This window comes from Doryrhamphus excisus, chromosome 4 (genome assembly GCF_030265055.1).
Source record: "Doryrhamphus excisus isolate RoL2022-K1 chromosome 4, RoL_Dexc_1.0, whole genome shotgun sequence".
NCBI classification, from domain to species: Eukaryota; Metazoa; Chordata; class Actinopteri; order Syngnathiformes; family Syngnathidae; genus Doryrhamphus; species Doryrhamphus excisus.
In genome coordinates, this window is record NC_080469.1 from 2336724 (window position 1) to 2358426 (window position 21703).

Here is a 21703-nt window from a genome sequence, read left to right on the forward strand (position 1 = left end):
TTGGTCAAGTAGTTTGGAAAATCAATTAGCCTTATACTCCAGTGCGACTTATGTATGTTTTTTTCAACTAATTATGGATTTTTGGCCTTGTGCGACTTATAGTCCAGAAAATACGGTATATGTATATATATATATATGTATATATATATATATATATATATATATATATATGCAAAACAATACTATTTTTTTTACACATTTATAAACTAATTTCAACTAATTATGCATTTTTGGCCTTGTGCAACTTATACTCCAGAGCGACTTATAGTCCAGAAAATACGGTGTGTATATATATATATATATATATATATATATATATATATATATATATATATATATATATATATATATATATATATATATATATATATAAATAAATATAATAATAATAAAATGGCAAATAATACAAACTTAAGAAACCACATATAGTTGGTGGGTAGACAAATGATTTTTTTCAGATTAAAATGAACAAAGCATTATTAGAGCCCTGTAGACATGACAAAACACGACTATAGTCACATTTATACTCTTTTTATTTACAACATATTGCGCAACTGCAGGGTCTTGAGACACATGCTAACTCGCAAACTAGAGAGCTAGCGACCTAAACGGTAGCCTTCAAGTTATTTCCTTTCAACTTAAATAGCCAAAAACTTACCACTTCCACACGGATAGGGAGGATAACTATTAACAGTTATTTAACCTTTAACATGAACATTAATCAAACGTGATATTTTTTTCTGGGTACATGATACCATACAGCATCCATATCAACTTTCATATCAAGACGGGGGCCTCAAACTAATGTCCTGCGGGCCACATTTGGCTCGCGGGCCGCGTGTTTGAGACCCCTGGTCTAAGATCTTTACGGACATCTCAATTAATCACTGTTTTTTTTTGCCATTTTCTAGTGTTACCTGTACTTTTCAGCACTTATACTGTATATCTATACTAGAACCATTGGCCTAAAAGAATGATGTTTAGGGCATTTTTACTGATGTCGGATTTGAACTGTATGTAAGGGTTAATATAATGTTTTGTTTGCCCTTTGTGGAACCGTGCTCCGAAAAAAAATTAACGCTAATGAGGTCTATTATGAATATGATTTGTATCGTGCTATATGACATCAGCAATCAGCCTGTACATGACTGTAAATCAACATGTGACCGTTTATTATCCGAAATATCATCCTGACAGTAAATACGACAGTTAACTAAGTTGACAAATTAAATATCTCCAATGTGTTATTATCAGAACGTGTTTCTTTAACGCATACGTCATTCTGAAGTGCCATTAGGAGCCCGACTGCAAAATAATCAACTCTAATGACCTCATTGACCCGCCCACATTTCTTCGCTGAATGGACCCCGGAGGAAATAAAATGTGCCCGGAACCATCCTGCTAATGAAATTGATAAAGCAATGGTAAAGCAATTTGGCACACGTGGACAACGGTAAGAATTATGGTGAGCATGGTGGACTGACAGTCTGGAGATGGAGGGTTTGAATCTCTGTTTGTGTTGTTTTCTGAGGATACTTCAGTTTCCTCACATTTTCAAGAACATTTTCCACCAATGGGACACTCCAAAGGTGTGAATGTGAGGTCATTGCATTTTTAGGGTATTGAATCGACTGTTCGGGTTCTCTCAGAAGAACCTATCCCAGCAGTCTTGGGGCGAGATTGGTCGCCAGCCAATCACAGCACATATAGGCAAACAAATAAAATAAAATAAAATAAAATAAAATAAAATAAAATAAAATAAAATAAAATAAAATAAAATAAAATAAAATAAAATAAAATAAAATAAAATAAAATAAAATAAAATAAAATAAAATAAAATAAAATAAAATAAAATAAAATAAAATAAAATAAAATAAAATAAAATAAAATAAAATAAAATAAAATAAAATAAAATAAAATAAAATAAAATAAAATAAAATAAAATAAAATAAAATAAAATAAAATAAAATAAAATAAAATAAAATAAAATAAAATAAAATAAAATAAAATAAAATAAAATAAAATAAAATAAAATAAAATAAAATAAAATAAAATAAAATAAAATAAAATAAAATAAAATAAAATAAAATAAAATAAAATAAAATTTTAATTATATAATTATAATATCCAATAGCCAATCACAGGGCACATATAGACAAACAACCATTCACACTCACATTCATACCTATGGACAATTTGGAGTCGCTAATTAACCTAGCATGTTTTTTGGAATGTGGGAGGAAACCGGAGTACCCGGAGAATACCGGATATATTTTTTTGCCTTTTTTTTGTGAAACAATTTAGTACTATTTGGCACAAACCTGAATTTCTGAATTTAATTTGATGCATGTTTTTGAAGGAATATGTAATTAATTGTTCTATAACTGATTTTATTCAGTACAGGATAACATCCATCCATCACGGGTAGAACATGCTAACTCAAAAATCCATGCAGATTCAAAACTCCAGTTTTTCCCGATGTCCTGACTGTGTGGCCTACATGCTAACCACTCAATCACCGTGCAACCGAGATGTCAAGTCATTCATTCATTCATTAATTTTCTACCGCTTATCCTAACAACGCAGGCGGGTGTTGCCGGAGCCTATCCCAGCTGTCTTTGGGTGAGATGGTACACCCTGGACTGGTGGCCAGCCAATCACAGGGCACATATAGACAAACAACCATTCACACTCACATTCATACCTATGGACAATTTGGAGTCGCTAATTAACCTAGCATGTTTTTGGAATGTGGGAGGAAACCGGAGTACCCGGAGAAAACCCACGCATGCATGGGGAGAACATGCAAACTCCACACAGAGATGGCCGAGGGTGGAATTGAACCCTGGTCTCCTAGCTGTGAGGTCTGCGCGCTAACCACTTTCCGCCGTGCAGCCCTAAACAAAACAACAACAACAAAAAATAAATCAACACGATATTAGAAACCGGGCGGCACGGCGGTCTAGTGGTTAGCGCGCAGACCTCACAGCTAGGAGACCAGGGTTCAATTCCACCCTCGGCCATCTCTGTGTGGAGTTTGTATGTTCTCCCCGTGCATGCGTGGGTTTTCTCCGGGTACTCCGGTTTCCTCCCACATTCCAAAAACATGCTAGGTTAATTAGTGACTCCAAATTGTCCATAGGTATGAATGTGAGTGTGAATGGTTGTTTGTCTATATGTGCCCTGTGATTGGTTGGCCACCAGTCCAGGGTGTACTGAAGACAGCTGGGATAGGCTCCAGCACCCCCGCGACCCTCGTGAGGAAAAAGCGGTAGAAAATGAATGAATATTAGAAACCTAGGAACACACTACTAAATAGCTCCTACATGTGGAAAAAAATGTCATATTATCTAAGAAAATATAATATTTTAATATTATTATATTAATTATTAATTATTATTAATATCCACAAATGTCCTTATGAATATCTACTATTTTTTCTTTTCGTTTTTCAGTACCATTTGGTTTCTCCAATACTAAAAAGTATTATTATGACTGCAGATTCAGGCTCTATGAGGACAGTCAGTATAATGGAACCACAGGGGGCGGTAGGGGGTTGGTTATATTATACGTGGGCTCCGTTTCTCCTGCGTGTGTGCATTCTGTGGGAGCGGAGAAGAGGAGAAGAGGCATGACAGTCCACACAGGACCGAGCAGAACTCCTCACAGCATGGAAAACAACGCTGCGTATTTCCAGCGCAGACAAGGAAGGCGTGCGTAAAATACGCGCTGCTTTTTACGCACCGAACTAATTCACATTTCTACCTTACAAACTTCATCAATTGCGATGAAAGTTCAAGTTTATGAGGTGTATGTAGCGTAGCATAATGGATCCAGTTTTTAACACCGCGGAGGAAGGCAACTGGAGCGCGGACTCCTTCAACGAAACCAACTGGAACCAGTTTGTGCAACCCGCCTGGAGAATCGCGCTGTGGGCCATCGCCTACTGTTGCATCGTGGTGGTCTCGGTTGTCGGCAACGCGACGGTGATTTGGATCATCATGGCGCACAAACGCATGAGGACCGTCACGAACTATTTCCTGCTCAACCTGGCGTTTGCCGAAGCCTCCATGTCCGCCTTCAACACCGTCATCAACTTCATCTACGCCGTGCACAACGAGTGGTACTTCGGATTGGTGTACTGCCGCTTCCATAACTTCTTCCCCATCGCTGCTGTGTTCGCCAGTATCTACTCCATGACCGCCATCGCCTTGGACAGGTAACATAATGCACTTTTTACTATTTACTGCTATTTTTTATACATATTCATATTACGCATTAATCCACAATAAGCATTAATCATGTGTTTTAAATGAGCCTTTGTCTAATTTGGGAGTCTAAACCGGCACGAGGGTCGCGGGGGATGCTGGAGCCTATCCCAGCTGTCTATGGGCGAGAGGCGGGGTACACCCTCAAACAAAACAACAACAACAAAAAATAAATCGACACATATTAGAAACCGGGCGGCACGGCGGTCTAGTGGTTAGCGCGCGGACCTCACAGCTCGGAGACAAGGGTTCAATTCCACCCTCGGCCATCTCTGTGTGGAGTTTGCATGTTTCTCCCCCGTGCATGCGTGGGTTTTCTCCGGTTTACTCCGGTTTCCTCCCACATTCCAAAAACATGCTAGGTTAATTAGCGACTAGCAAATTGTCCATAGGTATGAATGTGAGTGTGAATGGTTGTTTGTTTATATGTGCCCTGTGATTGATTGGCTGGCCACCAGTCCAGGGTGTACACCGCCTCTCGCCCGAAGACAGCTGGGATAGGCTCCAGCATCCCCGCCACCATTGTGAGGAAAAAGCGGTAGAAAATGAATGAATGAATGAATATTAGAAAGCTAGGAACACACTACTAAATAGCTCCTAAATGTGGAAAAAATGTCCTATTATCTAATAAAATAAAATAAAATAAAATAAAATAAAATAAAATAAAATATTTAATATTATTATAATATATATTGGCTGGCTAACATCCATCCATCACGGGTAGAACATGCAAACTCAAAATTCCATGCAGATTCAAAAATTCAAGTTTTCCCGATCTCCTGACTGTGTGGCCTACATGCTAACCACTCAATCACCGTGCAACCGAGATGTCAAGTCATTCATTCATTCATTCATTCATTCATTCATTTTCTACCACTTATCCTCACTATAGTGGCGTGTGGTGCTGGAGCCTATCCCAGCTGTTTTTGGGCGAGATGGTACACCCTGGACTGGTGGCCAGGCAATCACAGGGCACATATAGACAAACAACCATTCACACTCACATTCATACCTATGGACAATTTGGAGTCGCTAATTAACCTAGCATGTTTTTGGAATGTGGGAGGAAACCGGAGTACCCGGAGAACATGCAAACTCCACACAGAGATGACTGAGGGTGGAATTGAACCCTGGTCTCCTAGCTGTGACGTCTACGCGCTAACCACTAGACCCCCGTGCCGCCAATCCCGTTCATTCATTCATTCATTCATTCATTTTCTACCGCTTTTCCTCACGAGGGTCGCGGGGGTGCTGGAGCCTATCCCAGCTGTCTTCAGGCGAGAGGCGGGGTACACCCTGGACTGGTCACCAGCCAATCACAGGGCACATATAGACAAACAACCATTCACACTCACATTCATACCTATGGACAATTTGAAGTCGCTAATTAACCTAGCATGTTTTTGGAATGGTGGGAGGAAACCGGAGTACCCGGAGAAAACCCACGCATGCACGGGGAGAACATGCAAACTCCACACAGAGATAGCCGAGGGTGGAATTGAACCCTGGTCTCCTAGCTGTGACGTCTACGCGCTAACCACTAGACCCCCGTGCCGCCAATCCCGTTCATATTAATCAATATTAATGTTATTATATTGTACCACTCGTGTACTTGAGTGGGTATTTATGTAAATGTGTGCTAATTGTGGCTGCAGTCATAAGAAAATGAAGGTCATTAAAATAAATCAATATTAATCACATTCACATTGATTAATGTTAATGTTATTATTTGGCTCATTCATAACCTGCAAGTGGGGATTTATAAATGTGAATGTAATAAAAAATAATAATAATAATAAAATGAAGGTAATTAAAATGTAACATGTGTTCATTATGGAAGCCATGTTGTTTTATCTAGCCTGCCACATGTATTTACAGTGAATTGCTTTTATGGTGTGTGTGTGTGTGTGTGTGTGTGTGTGGGAGGGCAATTCATCAATGGGCGGTTCTTCCGTCAATGAGGATGAATGAAAATTGGTTGCATAAATGCAGCTATAGGCTTGTGTGTGTGTGTGTGTGTGTGTGTGTGTGTGTAAACTATATAGAATCCTTTGAACAACAGGAAGCCACCATTATCTGTCATTCTCTTCCTCTGTAATGCCAGTGTGCTCTCAGCACTCTCATCTGCTCGACAGAATATAGTGCCCCCCCCCCCCCCCCTCTCGAGCCCCCCACCCCCATCCTACCTCACCATGCTTCCTGCGTCTATTTGCGGTGAGAAATAGAAAGCTTGCAGTTTGGTAAATATGAGAATGTTCATTCATTCATTTTCTATACCGATTATCCTCACCAGGGTTGCAAGGGGGGTGCTGGAGCCTATCCCAGCTGTCTTCGTGCAAGAGGCGGGGTACACCCTGGACTGGTTGCCAGCCAATCACAGGGCACATATAGACAAACAACCATTCACACTCACATTTATACCTATGGACAATTTGGAGTCGCTAATTAACCTAGCATGTTTTTGGAATGTGGGAGGAAACCGGAGTACCCGGAGAAAACCCACGCATGCACGGGGAGAACGTGCACAATTTTAATTAGTGGCTATCTAATTTGCATATTTGATAGGCTCCGAATTTGTTAGATCCCTGTTTTCCACAATACCAGGTCATTTTGCTGTTTTTAAATGTTCAAAAAATTAATTTTAATTTGTCAATTTATTTTCCCTCATAATTTTATGTCATTCCTGTACAATTCCTGTAATTCCTGTGACTTTTTTGTTAGATTTAAAATTTTCAATTTTTTTTTTTTTGCTGTTGTTTTCTCTATTTTTTTTTTGCTGTTGTTTTAAAAAATGTTTTACTTTTTTTCTATTTGGATTATAAAATATAATCCTTTTATATAGTCCATTTCGGCATCATTCACAGTAATCTCAGTCAGATCGGATCATGGCACATGAAAAGGAATTAGTAAGTATGTGGGACAGATGGATTGACATTTTATAACAGCGACAAAATACACTGAAATTCCTGATCTCATTTCGAGAGGCTAATTTATTCTGCTAAGAACTGGTCTCTTCTGTGGCTGTCGCTGATATCAGTGTTGGCCTTTCGTGTGACTCACTTATGATTACTCCCTCATTTTCAGTCTTCAGCATGACTTGAATGGATCCATTCATAGTTCTGTCTGGATGGCAGCCCAAAAGCCGGGTATGCTCATCTCCAATAAGATAGTATATAGTATAGTGGTAAAAACGTGCTTATTTTAGTATTCCCACCAAATACTCAAATACTCACCTGGAGGTAAGAAGGACTCGAACAAATTTGGATTTGACCAACTGTACCTATTGATTTTTATCATAACATTACTGCTACCGTATCACTACTATAAGGAGAACCACAGTACAGAGCAGAGGGAGCCACCTGCTGTGGCCCAGCAGAGTGCACTATATTTGGGCACATTCTCTGAGCCGCTGTGGAGGTCAGGAGAACCGGAGGTCTGTGGTGTAATTGTGTAAGTTAGCAAAGAACTACAGCGTCATTGGATTGGAATTTTCGGTATGATGTCATACTTCTGGGCTGCATGGCGACCGAGTGGTTAGCACGCAGGCCTCTCAGCAAGGAGACCCGAGTCCAATTCCAATTCCGTTCATACTGTATTGTACTCTATCCAGAAAAATGTATGCAAACCAAGGTCAAACACACTCACCAGGGGCGTACATTAACCGAGGTTCCACTATACACAATATCTTGCTTTTTTTTGTTACATAACTTTTTGTTTGAGGCTGCACGGCGGTCGAGTGGTTAGCGCGCAGGCCTCTCAGCAAGGAGACCCGAGTCCAATTCCAATTCCATTCATACTGTATTGTACTCTATCCGGGAAAATGTATGCAAACCAAGGTCAAACACACTCACCAGGGGGCGTACGCTAACCGAGGTTCCACAATTCAATACACAATTTCTTCTGTTGCTTTTTTTTTGTTACATAACTTTTTGTTCGAGGCTGCACGGCGGTCGAGTGGTTAGCGCGCAGGCCTGTCAGCAAGGAGACCCGAGTCCAATTCCAATTCAATTCATTCTGTATTGTACTCTATCCAGGAAAATGTATGCAAACCAAGGTCAAACACACTCATCAGGGGCGTACATTAACCGAGGTTCCACTATACACAATATCTTGCTTTTTTTTGTTACATAACTTTTTGTTCGAGGCTGCACGGCGGTCGAGTGGTTAGCACGCAGGCCTCTCAGCAAGGAGACCCGAGTCCAATTCCAATTGCGTTCATACTGTATTGTACTCTATCCGGGAAAATGTATGCAAACCAAGGTCAAACACACTCACCAGGGGCGTACGCTAACCGAGGTTCCACAATTCAATACACAATTTCTTCTGTTGCTTTTTTTGGTTACATAACTTTTTGTTTGAGGCTGCACGGCGGTCGAGTGGTTAGCGTGCAGGCCTGTCAGCAAGGAGACCCGAGTCCAATTCCAATTCCGTTCATACTGTATTGTACTCTATCCAGGAAAATGTATGCAAACCAAGGTCAAACACACTCACCAGGGGCGTACATTAACCGAGGTTCCACTATACACAATATCTTGCTTTTTTTTTGTTACATAACTTTTTGTTTGAGGCTGCACGGCGGTCGAGTGGTTAGCGCGCAGGTCTCTCAGCAAGGAGACCCGAGTCCAATTCCAATTCCATTCATACTGTATTGTATTCTAGGAAAATGTATGCAAACCAAGGTCAAACACACTCACCAAGGGCGTACATTAACCGAGGTTCTACTATACACAATATCTTGCTTTTTTTTGTTACGCAACTTTTTGTTTGAGGCTGCACGGCGGTCGAGTGGTTAGCGCGCAGGTCTCTCAGCAAGGAGACCCGAGTCCAATTCCAATTCCATTCATACTGTATTGTACTCTATCCAGGAAAATGTATGCAAACCAAGGTCAAACACACTCACCATGGGCGTACGCTAACCGAGGTTCCACAATTCAATACACAATTTCTTCTGTTGCTTTTTTTTTGTTACATAACTTTTTGTTTGAGGCTGCACGGCGGACGAGTGGTTAGCGCGCAGGCCTCTCAGCAAGGAGACCCGAGTCCAATTCCAATTCCATTCATACTGTATTGTACTCTATCCAGGAAAATGTATGCAAACCAAGGCCAAACACACTCACCAGGGGCGTACGCTAACCGAGGTTCCACTATACACTATTTCTTCTGTTGCTTCTTTTTGTTACATAACTTTTTGTTCGAGGCTGCACGGCGGTCGAGTGGTTAGCGCGCAGGTCTCTCAGCAAGGAGACCCGAGTCCAATTCCAATTCCATTCACACTGTATTGTACTCTATCCAGGAAAATGTATGCAAACCAAGGTCAAACACACTCACCATGGGCGTACGCTAACCGAGGTTCCACAATTCAATACACAATTTCTTCTGTTGCTTTTTTTTGTTACATAACTTTTTGTTTGAGGCTGCACGGCGGTCGAGTGGTTAGCGCGCAGGCCTCTCAGCAAGGAGACCCGAGTCCAATTCCAATTCCATTCATACTGTATTGTACTCTATCCAGGGAAATGTATGCAAACCAAGGTCAAACACACTCACCAGGGGCGTACGCTAACCGAGGTTCCACTATACACAATATCTTGCTTTTTTTTGTTACATAACTTTTTGTTCGAGGCTGCACGGCGGTCGAGTGGTTAGCGCGCAGGCCTCTCAGCAAGGAGACTCGAGTCCAATTCCAATTCCATTCATACTGTATTGTATTCTAGGAAAATGTATGCAAACCAAGGTCAAACACACTCACCAGGGGCGTACGCTAACCGAGGTTCCACTATACACAATATCTTGCTTTTTTTGTTACATAACTTTTTGTTTGAGGCTGCACGGCGGTCGAGTGGTTAGCGCGCAGGTCTCTCAGCAAGGAGACCCGAGTCCAATTCCAATTCCATTCATACTGTATTGTACTCTATCCAGGAAAATGTATGCAAACCAAGGTCAAACACACTCACCACGGGCGTACGCTAACCGAGGTTCCACTATACACAATATCTTGCTTTTTTTTGTTACATAACTTTTTGTTTGAGGCTGCACGGCGGTCGAGTGGTTAGCGCGCAGGTCTCTCAGCAAGGAGACCCGAGTCCAATTCCAATTCCGTTCACACTGTATTGTACTCTATCCGGGAAAATGTATGCAAACCAAGGCCAAACACACTCACCAGGGGCGTACGCTAACCGAGGTTCCACAATTCAATACACAATTTCTTCTGTTGCTTTTTTTTGTTACATAACTTTTTGTTTGAGGCTGCACGGCGGTCGAGTGGTTAGCGCGCAGGCCTCTCAGCAAGGAGATCCGAGTCCAATTCCAATTCCATTCATACTGTATTGTACTCTATCCGGGAAAATGTATGCAAACCAAGGCCAAACACACTCACCAGGGGCGTACGCTAACCGAGGTTCCACAATTCAATACACAATTTCTTCTGTTGCTTTTTTTTGTTACATAACTTTTTGTTTGAGGCTGCACGTCGGTCGAGTGGTTAGCGCGCAGGCCTCTCAGCAAGGAGACCCGAGTCCAATTCCAATTCCATTCATACTGTATTGTACTCTATCCGGGAAAATGTATGCAAACCAAGGTCAAACATGCTCACCAGGGGCGTACGCTAACCGAGGTTCCACTATACACAATATCTTGCTTTTTTTTGTTACATCACTTTTTGTTTGAGGCTGCACGGCGGTCGAGTGGTTAGCGCGCAGACCTCACAGCTAGGAGAATAGGGTTCAATTCCACCCTCGGCCATCTCTGTGTGGAGTTTGCATGTTCTCCCCGTGCATGCGTGGGTTTTCTCCGGGTACTCCGGTTTCCTCCCACATTCCAAAAACATGCTAGGTTAATTAGCGACTCCAAATTGTCCATAGGTATGAATGTGAGTGTGAATGGTTGTTTGTCTATATGTGCTCAGTGATTGGCTGACCACCAGTCCAGGGTGTACCCTGCCTCTCGCATGAAGACAGCTGGGATAGGCTCCAGCCCGTGACCCTTGTGAGGATAAGCGGTAGAAAATGAATGAATGAATGAATGAAATGAACCTTTTTGGCCACGTTTAAGAGCTAAAATGCTAATAATAAAGAAAAATAGTAATACAAAAATATGCTTGCTGACTGTATACTTTTATTGTTTTAAATAATGGCCCATATTTTCAGTAGTGAAAAAAGAAAATATTTCTTAAAACATATTTCTATCAGCGATTAACTGTGATTAATTCTGGAAAAACGGGAGAAAATGAATGAATGAATGAATGTCATATTTCCCTGATATCGGACAGATCATTTTTGCACATCACAGATGGATGTCATCCATATTTACACGTATTAGCAAAAAATTAAAAGTAAATTAATTTAAGGTGTTTATGCACACAACATAATTCAATGATGTTGTTTGAACGAGATTCTAAAAAAAAAAACTTTATATATCTGCTTTTAACTAACATAACACATTATACATACATCAGCCCCCGCGGTGGTGGTAATTTGTCGTAATTGTCCCATCACATCTGAGACGTCACGCATAAACTCAAAGTGACGGCAACTGAAAGTGTGATGCCAACCAGGGCTGACTCTATATATACGCCCCCCCACCACCTAATTAAATGGCTTGTCCCCTGGAAATCAACATTGTAGAAGTGAAAGCTCCTCCAGGGGAAAAAAAAAAGCACAAGACAGCTCCACTCATAACTCATTCGGGTGGCTGTGCAGGATCCACCCTGGTTCCCCTCCACTCCCCTTAATAGCCGTCTAATCGCAAGTGACCCATTAGACAACTAATTATTAACAACAACTAAAAACAAATATTAATATTAAGTTGGTTGTTATAATCTGGCTCTAGGACAGGGGTGGGCAAACTACGGCCCCGGGGGCCACATCCGGCCCGCCAAGTGTTTGAATACGGCCCGCCCAATCTTTCCAAAGTATTTCATTTAAACTCAACATACAACCTGGCATCATGGCCTGAGCCAACCTTTTGATGGTTGTATCAATTTCGTTGTTTGACATGGTCTGTTGTTTACAAAGTGCTCCTGAAAAAAGGGACACAAGCACATAATAATAATTCATTCATTCATTCATTTTCTACCGCTTTTTCCTCACGAGGGTCGCGGGGGGTGCTGGAGCCTATCCCAGCTGTCTTTGGGCGAGAGGCGGGGTACACCCTGGACTGGTCGCATAATAATAATAAAAATTAAAATAACAATTATTATATTATTATTATAACTATTATGATAATTATATTTATCATATTAATGCTAATTATTATATGAATTATATATAATAATATTGTTATATTTGCATATTTTTCATAATAATAATATAATAATTATTATTTTAACTTTATTTTAATTATTATAATATTTTATTATTTTTTAAATATTTAAATATAAATATAAAATAATAAATAATAATAGCAGATTGCATGACAATTTTACAGATACAATAATACCAGGTGGACTGTTACGTGTAAAATATATAGTCTGCCCCCCCGCCCCCCCCGGAAATTTTGTTATATCAATGCGGCCCGCGAGTCAAAAAGTTTGCCCACCCCTGATCTAGGATATAGTATATTTTAATAATGAAGTGTGTTTAATATATTAATAGTAATTGTCATAATTCCATGTTCAGTGTCTGTAGCAGTGTTGTGACAGCTTGGTAATTATACACCAGGAAACTATGGTATGCTAGGTTTATGATCTATGATGCTATTTCGGGCATGGCTGTGTCCTGTCTCCTTGTAGTTTAGTCATGATTTTCCATGAGGGCGGTGATGTTCAAGATCCTTCTGTAAATGATGATGATGATGGCCGGGTTTGCTTGAGAGATGAATAAGAGTATCAAAAGTGCATGAAAGATTTTGATGAGCTGGTATCGTGGAAAACAGGGATCTAACAAATTGGGAGACACTGATTAAAACTGAAGAAGCCTCTTGGTCAACTACAGGGGTTGTGGACATAAACAGCGTCGACTTAAACGTGTTCTACTGTGGCGAGAGAGCAGAAAACAAGACAAGGTGATGTGTTGGAATATAGATGGAAATTGATTTTGCAAAGGGGGCTGATTGATATTGACGAGTCCATGAAGTAGTCAAATATATGCATACACAATCATGAAAAAACAATGCGTACCATTACACCCTCATATAGAAACTCCCCAGGCTATTTCCCTCTTGGAGTTTTACGTATTCTGCAAAACAAGAATTGCCTGAAAGGCCAATAAACCAGTGGGAAAAAAAAAATGTGTGATCCAATTACTCCGACTTAGTTTCAAATGCCAGGCATGAAGGTTGCTTCTTTAGTGGCTTACTTCTTTTCAGGAAAAGGAACCTCATGGTGTTTATATTGAACCACTGCGTTGCCAGTGCAGGTTAGGTGCTACGCGTGGATAATTGAATGAATGAATGTATACTTTCGCCTTCTAGCAGTGGCTGGACACGCTGCTGGGACCTGATGTGAAGGTATTTGATTTAGAGCAGGGGTCTCAAACACGCGGCCCGCGGGCCAAATGTGGCCCGCAGGATACTAGTTTGAGGCCCCCGCCTTGATATAAAAGTTTAATGTGTACCCGGAAAAAAATTATTACGTTTGATTAATGTTCATGTTAAAGGTTAAATAACTCTTAATAGTTATCCTCCCTATCCGTGTGGAAGTGGTAAGTTTTTGGCTATTTAAGTTGAAAGGAAATAACTTGAAGGCTACCGTTTAGGTCGCTAGCTCTCTAGTTTGCGAGTTAGCATGTGTCTCAAGACCCTGCAGTTGCGCAATATGTTGTAAATAAAAAGAGTATAAATGTGACTATCGTCGTGTTTTGTCATGTCTACAGGGCTCTAATAATGCTTTGTTCATTTTAATCTGAAAAAAAAAAATTGTCTACCCACCAACTATATGTGGTTTCTTAAGTTTTTATTATTTGCCGTTTTATTATTATTGTTATATTTATTTATGCGTGGGTTTTCTTCGGGTACTCCGGTTTCCTCCCACATTCCAAAAACATGCTAGGTTAATTAGCGACTCCAAGTTGTCCATAGGTATGAATGTGAGTGTGAATGGTTGTTTGACTACATGTGCCCTGTGATTGGCTGGCCACCAGTCCAGGGTGTAGACAGCTGGGATAGGCTCCAGCACTCCCGCGACCCTCGTTAGCATAAGCGGTAGAACATGAATGAATGAATGAATGATTAACACTGCCATTGTTTAGTGCAGGCAGCAGTGATGTTCAAGATCCTGCTGTAAATGATGATGATGATGATGGCCGGGTTTGCTTGAGAGATGAATAAGAGTATCAAAAGTGCATCAAAGATTTTGATGAGCTGGTATGGTGGAAAACAATGATATAACACATTGGGAGCCTAATATGCAAATTAGATAGTCACTGATTAAAACTGCCATTGTTTAATCCTAGCTGCACAGCGACCTCACAGCTAGGAGACCGGGGTTCAATTCCACCCACGGCCATCTCTGTGTGGAGTTTGCATGTTCTCCCCGTGCATGCGTGAGGTTTCCCAAATTTCAAAAACATGCTAGGTTAATTTTCGACTCCAAATTGTCCATCGCCTCTCGCCCGAAGACAGCTGGGATAGGCTCCAGCACCCCCGTGACCCTCGTGAGCATAAGCGGTAGAAAATGAATGAATGAATGAATTATCAACACTGCCATTGTTTAGTGCAGGCAGCAGTGATGTTCAAGATCCTGCTGTAAATGATGATGATGGCCGGGTTTGCTTGAGAGATGAATAAGAGTATCAAAAGTGCATCAAAGATTTTGATGAGTTGGTATCGTGGAAAACAAGGATATAACACATTGGGAGCCTAATATGCAAATTAGATAGTCACTGATTAAAACTGGCATTGTTTAATCCTAGCTGCACGGCGACCTCACAGCTAGGAGACCGGGGTTCAATTCCACCCACGGCCATCTCTGTGTGGAGTTTGCATGTTCTCCCCGTGCATGCGTGAGGTTTCCCAAATTTCAAAAACATGCTAGGTTAATTTTCGACTCCAAATTGTCCATCGCCTCTCGCCCGAAGACAGCTGGGATAGGCTCCAGCACCCCCGCGACCCTTGTGAGCATAAGCGGTAGAAAATGAATGACTGAATGGTTAACACTGCCATTGTTTAGTGCAGGCAGCAGTGATGTTCAAGATCCTGCTGTAAATGATGATGATGATGGCCGGGTTTGCTTGAGAGATGAATAAGAGTATCAAAAGTGCATCAAAGATTTTGATGAGCTCATGACCCTTGTAAGGAAAAAGCAGTAGAAAATGAATGAATTAATAAATGTTGCCTAAATCAACCATTTTCAGTAATGAGGTTTGCACTTGACTTTTCCACGTTGATTGCTTGGGGAAAATCAGAAGGATCTACTGGCTCATACCAAAACCTTTGAAATACACACAAAATGTAGTAAACTAATACTGCAAAAGCAGTGACAAAGACTACTGCCTTCTAAGCTAGGTTGTTGTACGTTCCCGTTGCAGATACATGGCCATCATCCACCCACTTCAGCAACGCATGTCGTCTACAGAGACCAAGGTGGTCGTCGGAGTCATCTGGGTCCTGGCTCTGCTCCTGGCTTTTCCCCAGTACTACTATTCCAACACGGATCAGCTCCCCGGCCGTGTGGTGTGCTACATCGACTGGCCGGAATACACGATATGCGACTTCAAAAAGATGTGAGTGTATATCGTTTTTGGGTCCAGTGTCGGAACTACGCTTTGTTTATTTTTATTAAAAGTCATGCAGTAACACAGATTGAGAGAACTACTTAGGTTTTTCCGGATTTTTAAATTTTTTTTTAATTATATTTATTTGGGCAAATAAATACCACACCAATCAAAATATAACTTTCCATTATTTACATTTGTATTCAACTATCTCATGACAAGCCCAAAAAGAGTTCAAGAAAGAAGACTTGAACTGTGATTAATTCTGAGTTAACTATTGAGAAAAATACAAGTATTATGAAAAAAAATATTAAAATTTTTTAATAAGTAATTTTTAAAATTACATTTTATATGAAAAACAGATATAAAAAATAAAATAAAAATAAAGTTCGGTGGGGGAATAATATATGAATAAAGTCAAAATATTACAAGGAAAAAATGTACAAAGAGTTGAACTGTTATTAATTCTGAGTTAACTATTGAGAAAAATGTATTATGAAGAAATATATTTTTATTTTTTAATAAATATTTTTTAAAATTAAATTTAATATGAAAAACAGATATAAAAAATAAAATAAAAATAAAGTTCGGTTGGGGAATAATATATGAATAAAGTCAAAATATTACAAGGAAAAAATTTACAAAGAGTTGAACTGTGATTAATTCTGAGTTAACTATTGAGAAAAATACAAGTATTATGAAAAAAATATTTAAATTTTTTAATAAGTAATTTTTAAAATTACATTTTATATGAAAAACAAATATAAAAAATAAAACAAAAATAAAGTTTGGTGGGGGAATAATATATGAATAATAACAACTGTGATTAATTCTGCGAACTATTGAGAAAAATGCAAGTATTCTGAAGAAAAATATTTACATTTTTTAATAAATAATTTTTTACCAGATATAACCAGATATAAACGTGGCATGCTTGGAAGTGATTTATTCCCCCCCTCCCCCCCAACAAACAGCCAATACATACAATACGGTACAGGTATGTACTGTATATGACATATACCAGATTAATCGCATCGGAGAAACAGACACAAGCAATGACGCACAAGGCTGATGACAACCGTCGTGTTTATCCCACTCAGGAGCCGAGCAGCCATTTAAAAGCAGTTTTACGGCTTCTTTTGTATATTTCTCCATGGAAATATACTTTATACTTTATGATGAATTGTGCAGCAGCAGTTTAATTTCTTCATGATGGGATTCCTCATTCGCTCGTATTACTTTTTTTTTTTTTAATGAAAAAGCCTCAGTAGAACATAGGAGATAAGTGAATGTGCAACATCTGCTAAAATCATCCAAGGGAAGCCGAGTCGCTGATTAGGACCGACTCAGGGTGAGCTCTCACATGTTTCCACGTTGCCCCACTACAGGTATTGTTGCTTGTTGCCTGCTGGGATGTAGAACCGTTCTACAGAGCTCGGCGGCTAATAATTTCACCTCATCATGGAGCTTCATGTTGGAGGTCGTCAGATTTGCATGATTGGCCGTGTAATTGAGACGGACGCAGTAGGAGAGAGAAATAACATTATGGGAGAGAAATAAGTAAAAAAAAAACATGAAAAGCTAATCTCATTCATTCATTCATTCATTTTCTACCGCTTTTCCTCACGAGGGTCGCGGGGGGTGCTGGAGCCTATCCCAGCTGTCTTCGGGCGAGAGGCGAGGTACACCCTGGACTGGTCGCCAGCCAATCACAGTGCACATATAGACAAACAACCATTCACACTCACATTCATACCTATGGACAATTTGGAGTCGCTAATTAACCTAGCATGTTTTTGGAATGTGGGAGGAAACCGGAGTACCCGGAGAAAACCCACGCATGCACGGGGAGAACATGCAAACTCCACACAGAGATGACCGAGGGTGGAATCGAACCCTGGTCCTCCTAGCTGTGAGGTCTGCGCGCTAACCACATGACCGCCGTGCCGCCCAGCTAATCTCATAATGACCCAAAATGGAGGTTTTGGTTAGCAAAGAACTAAAAAGTCAACCGCTGATGACATAAACGTGGCGAGGAGTTAACTTCTGGTTCCTGTTTCCTGTGAATTAGTAAGTTGCTAACCAGGGTAAGAACACGCCATACTGTATTGTACTCTATCCAGGAAAATGTATGCAAACCAAGGCCAAACATACTCACCAAGGTCGTACACTAACCGAGGTTCCACGATGCACAATTTCTTCTGTTGCTTTTTTTTTTTTTTTTGTTACATAACTTTTTGTTTGAGGCTGTACGGCGGTCGAGTGGTTAGCGAGCTAGGAGACCAGGGTTCAATTCCACCCTCGGTTATCTCTGTGTGGAGTTTGCGTGTTCTCCCCCGTGCATGCGTGGGTTTTCTCCGGGTACTCCGGTTTCCTCCCACATTCCAAAAACATGCTAGGTTAATTAGCGACTCCAAATTGTCCATAGGTATGAATGTGAATGAGTGTGAATGGTTGTTTGTCAACCAGTCCTCTCGCTCAAAGACAGCTGGGATGCCTATATCGGACTCGGATATATCGGAAATTCGCTCACAACGGACAGATAAAAAAGAACCGATTTTTCTGTAATGCATTTCCAATAAAAATTCATTGCATATATCGGATTTTTTTTTATAACGGATTTTGCCTATTTCGGACAAAATCTCCAGTCCCGTTCCAATGCATTTCCATGAAATTTCCCTCGCATATATCGGATGGCCGCATCGTGGCGCTCCGATTCGCCGAATCGTGACAGGCCGCTATACGACGTCATTTGCAGCGTTTGCAGCGTTGCCTGCGCGTCCAGGTACATTGGAAACATAGTCAAGGAAGTGCCTTTTTATAACGGATAAAATCCCATTTACGCATATACCGGATATAAATCCGATATATGCGTAAAACGGACATTTTCCGGTATACGCATATAACGGATTTCGCTTATATCGGACAAAACCAGTGGGAACAATTGAATCCGATATATCCGAGGTTTACTGTATAACAAAAATGTTGTATCATGAGTACTTTAAATATGCATTTTTTTGTAACTAATAGGCTGTATACAACCACAAAACTACATAGTACATTAATTAATATATTTTTGTGAAATTCAAAGTGCAAAGTGGCGAAGGATTACCGTAAGATTTGTATGCTTCACGAATTTAGACAATGGAAACAGCTTACAGAAGTGAACTGAATCGCAGTATGTGTGCTATTTTTAGCGCAAGCTTCAAGAACGGGTATGAACGTGAACATGAACGGGTACATAAAAAAAGATACAAAGCATGCTTGTGCACTTTAGCAAATACATCAAACGCTCCCTCGTGGTTGACTTGTGAGAGCTGCTCCGAAGGGTGACATTGACCTAGCCCATCCTCTCAACACCTTCTAATGGACACGCTCTTTCTTTTCAACCTCTAACGCGGCAAACCAAATGCAAGAACAGAGAATGCATTTGTATCATGTTGAAGAAAGGTAGAACTATACAGCAAATACACACAGAAAAACACCCTAAGTGGGTAATAATTTACATTTATTTGTTCATTTGTCCCTGTAGACATGACAAAACACGACTATAGTCACATTTATACTTTTTTTTATTTACAACATATTGCGCAACTGCAGGGTCTTGAGACACATGCTAACTCGCAAACTAGAGAGCTAGCGACCTAAACGGTAGCCTTCAAGTTATTTCCTTTCAACTTAAATAGCCAAAAACTTACCACTTCCACACGGATAGGGAGGATAACTATTTATTATTAATTTTCATATCAAGGCGGGGGCCTCAAACTATTGTCCGTGTTATTTCCAACATATTGCGCAACCACAGGGTCTTGAGACACATGCTAACTCGCAAACTAGAGAGCTAGCGACCTAAACGGTAGCCTTCAGGTTATTTCCTTTAAACTGAAACAACCAAAAACTTACCACTTCCACACGCATAGGGAGGATAACTATTAACAGTTATTTAACCTTTAACATGAACATTAATCAAACGTAATAATTTTTTCTGGTTACATGATACCATACAGCATCCATATCAAACTTGCGCGGGCCGCACTAACATTAAACTTTCATATCAAGGCGGGGGCCTCAAACTAGTGTCCTTGTTATTTACAACATATTGCGCAACCGCAGGGTCTTGAGACACATGCTAACTCGCAAACTAGAGAGCTAACGCTCACTAACACAGATTTATGAACAATATTTGCCTTTTGTAGAATACTTTTTAGATCTTTGACGTTAGCTTCTGTAAAATAGGACCGAAACAAAAGCAAAGAATTGCGGTTTTCTCGCCGGAGTCCTGGTGGCACTGAAGCAGAGGAAAGTAACATGTCTATAAAAGTCACCACTGTCATCTATTCCGAGGCAATGGTTCAAGTAGGACCTTGTAAGCAGCTGACAGAGCCATCTCCTGAGAGAACACCCCCGCTTTGACTGAAGGTTGAGGTTTTATAAAAAAAAATTTAAAAAAAGAGTCTGCACTCCCAGTCACTCAAGCTGAATCAATAAAACCTTGGTCAGCACATAACATCACAGACAAATTATACACAGTCGGGCCGCTGCTTCGTTTCTTTACCAAATATGAAAGCTTGCTTTAAACGTTGGGATGGAAGTCTTGTATACACGGAGTGGGAATGTGTACAAAAAACGCAAACATCCGAGGAAAAACAAACTTCAGGTCAGCTTTATCAAGTTTATACATCCACAAGTATTTGGTAAAGTGGCTGAATTTGTAGGAATTTTTTTTCTGTGGCCAAATGTGGCCCGCAGGACACTAGTTTGAGGCCCCCGCCTTGATATGAAAGTTTAATGTTAGTGCGGCCCCGTGCAAGTTTGATATGGATGCTGTATGGTATCATGTACCCAGAAAAAATTATTACGTTTGATTCATGTTCATGTTAAAGGTTAAATAACTGTTAATAGTTATCCTCCCTATGCGTGTGGAAGTGGTAAGTTTTTGGCTATTTAAGTTTAAAGGAAATAACTTGAACGCTACCGTTTATGTCGCTTACCACTTCCACACGGATAGGGAGGATAACTATTAACAGTTATTTAACCTTTAACATGAACATGAATCAAACGTAATAATTTTTTCTGGGTACATGATACCATACAGCATCCATATCAAACTTGCGTGTAGACTTTTTTTCTCATCAGAATATGACATTTTCTTTTAATATTTTGTAATTATTTTATTGTCATAGAATTTCAATTTTTTTAAATTTTGTTTCTGCTGTTTTTTTTTAATTCCCAACTATTTAAAATCTATTCTTGTAAATATTCCTGCTGTGAATTACAATTACAATTACAATTACAATTACAATTACAATGTTGAATTTATTTCCATATTTTGACTTTATTCTTGTAATATTGTAACTTTTTCTGCAATGTAATTTCCCCAAAATTACAATTTTAATTGTTGTTCTGGTTTACTTTAAAATATTTTTCTTTCTTTTATAGATTTTGACTTTAATACAACTGTTTGTTTTTGTTTTTTTTTACATTTTTGTTGGCTGTTTTTTTACCTTTCTTGCAAAATTATATTTTTAGAATTTGGACATCCATGTTTAAAACAATCAAATCGGTGGCGGTCAATCCCCTTTTTATGCAGTATCCATAATTCCATATTCATGAGGCAGGAGTTGTACCTTGCCTTTGTACCTTTGTACCTTTGTACCTTTAGGCTTTAATTTTGGAATTTCAGCGCTATTAACATAATTGTACGTAATAGCTACGGAAATGGCCTGTGAGGCTCAAATGCAGCGTTTGCAGAGAAGAAAAGTCTGTGAAGGGAAAGGGAAGTCCCACGTG

General features: G+C 39.9%; 1 protein-coding gene across 1 annotated transcript in view; it reads left to right on the forward strand.

Moving 5' to 3' along the window:
* Positions 1-3627: 3627 nt before the first annotated feature.
* Positions 3628-21703, forward strand: part of tacr1a (tachykinin receptor 1a) — a 37858-nt gene continuing 19782 nt past the window's right edge. The window contains exons 1-2 of the mRNA XM_058069883.1: positions 3628-4219; positions 15728-15922. Coding sequence (XP_057925866.1) covers positions 3828-4219; positions 15728-15922 — 587 coding nt within the window. The 5' untranslated portion in view covers positions 3628-3827. The remainder of the gene's footprint in view (positions 4220-15727; positions 15923-21703) is intronic.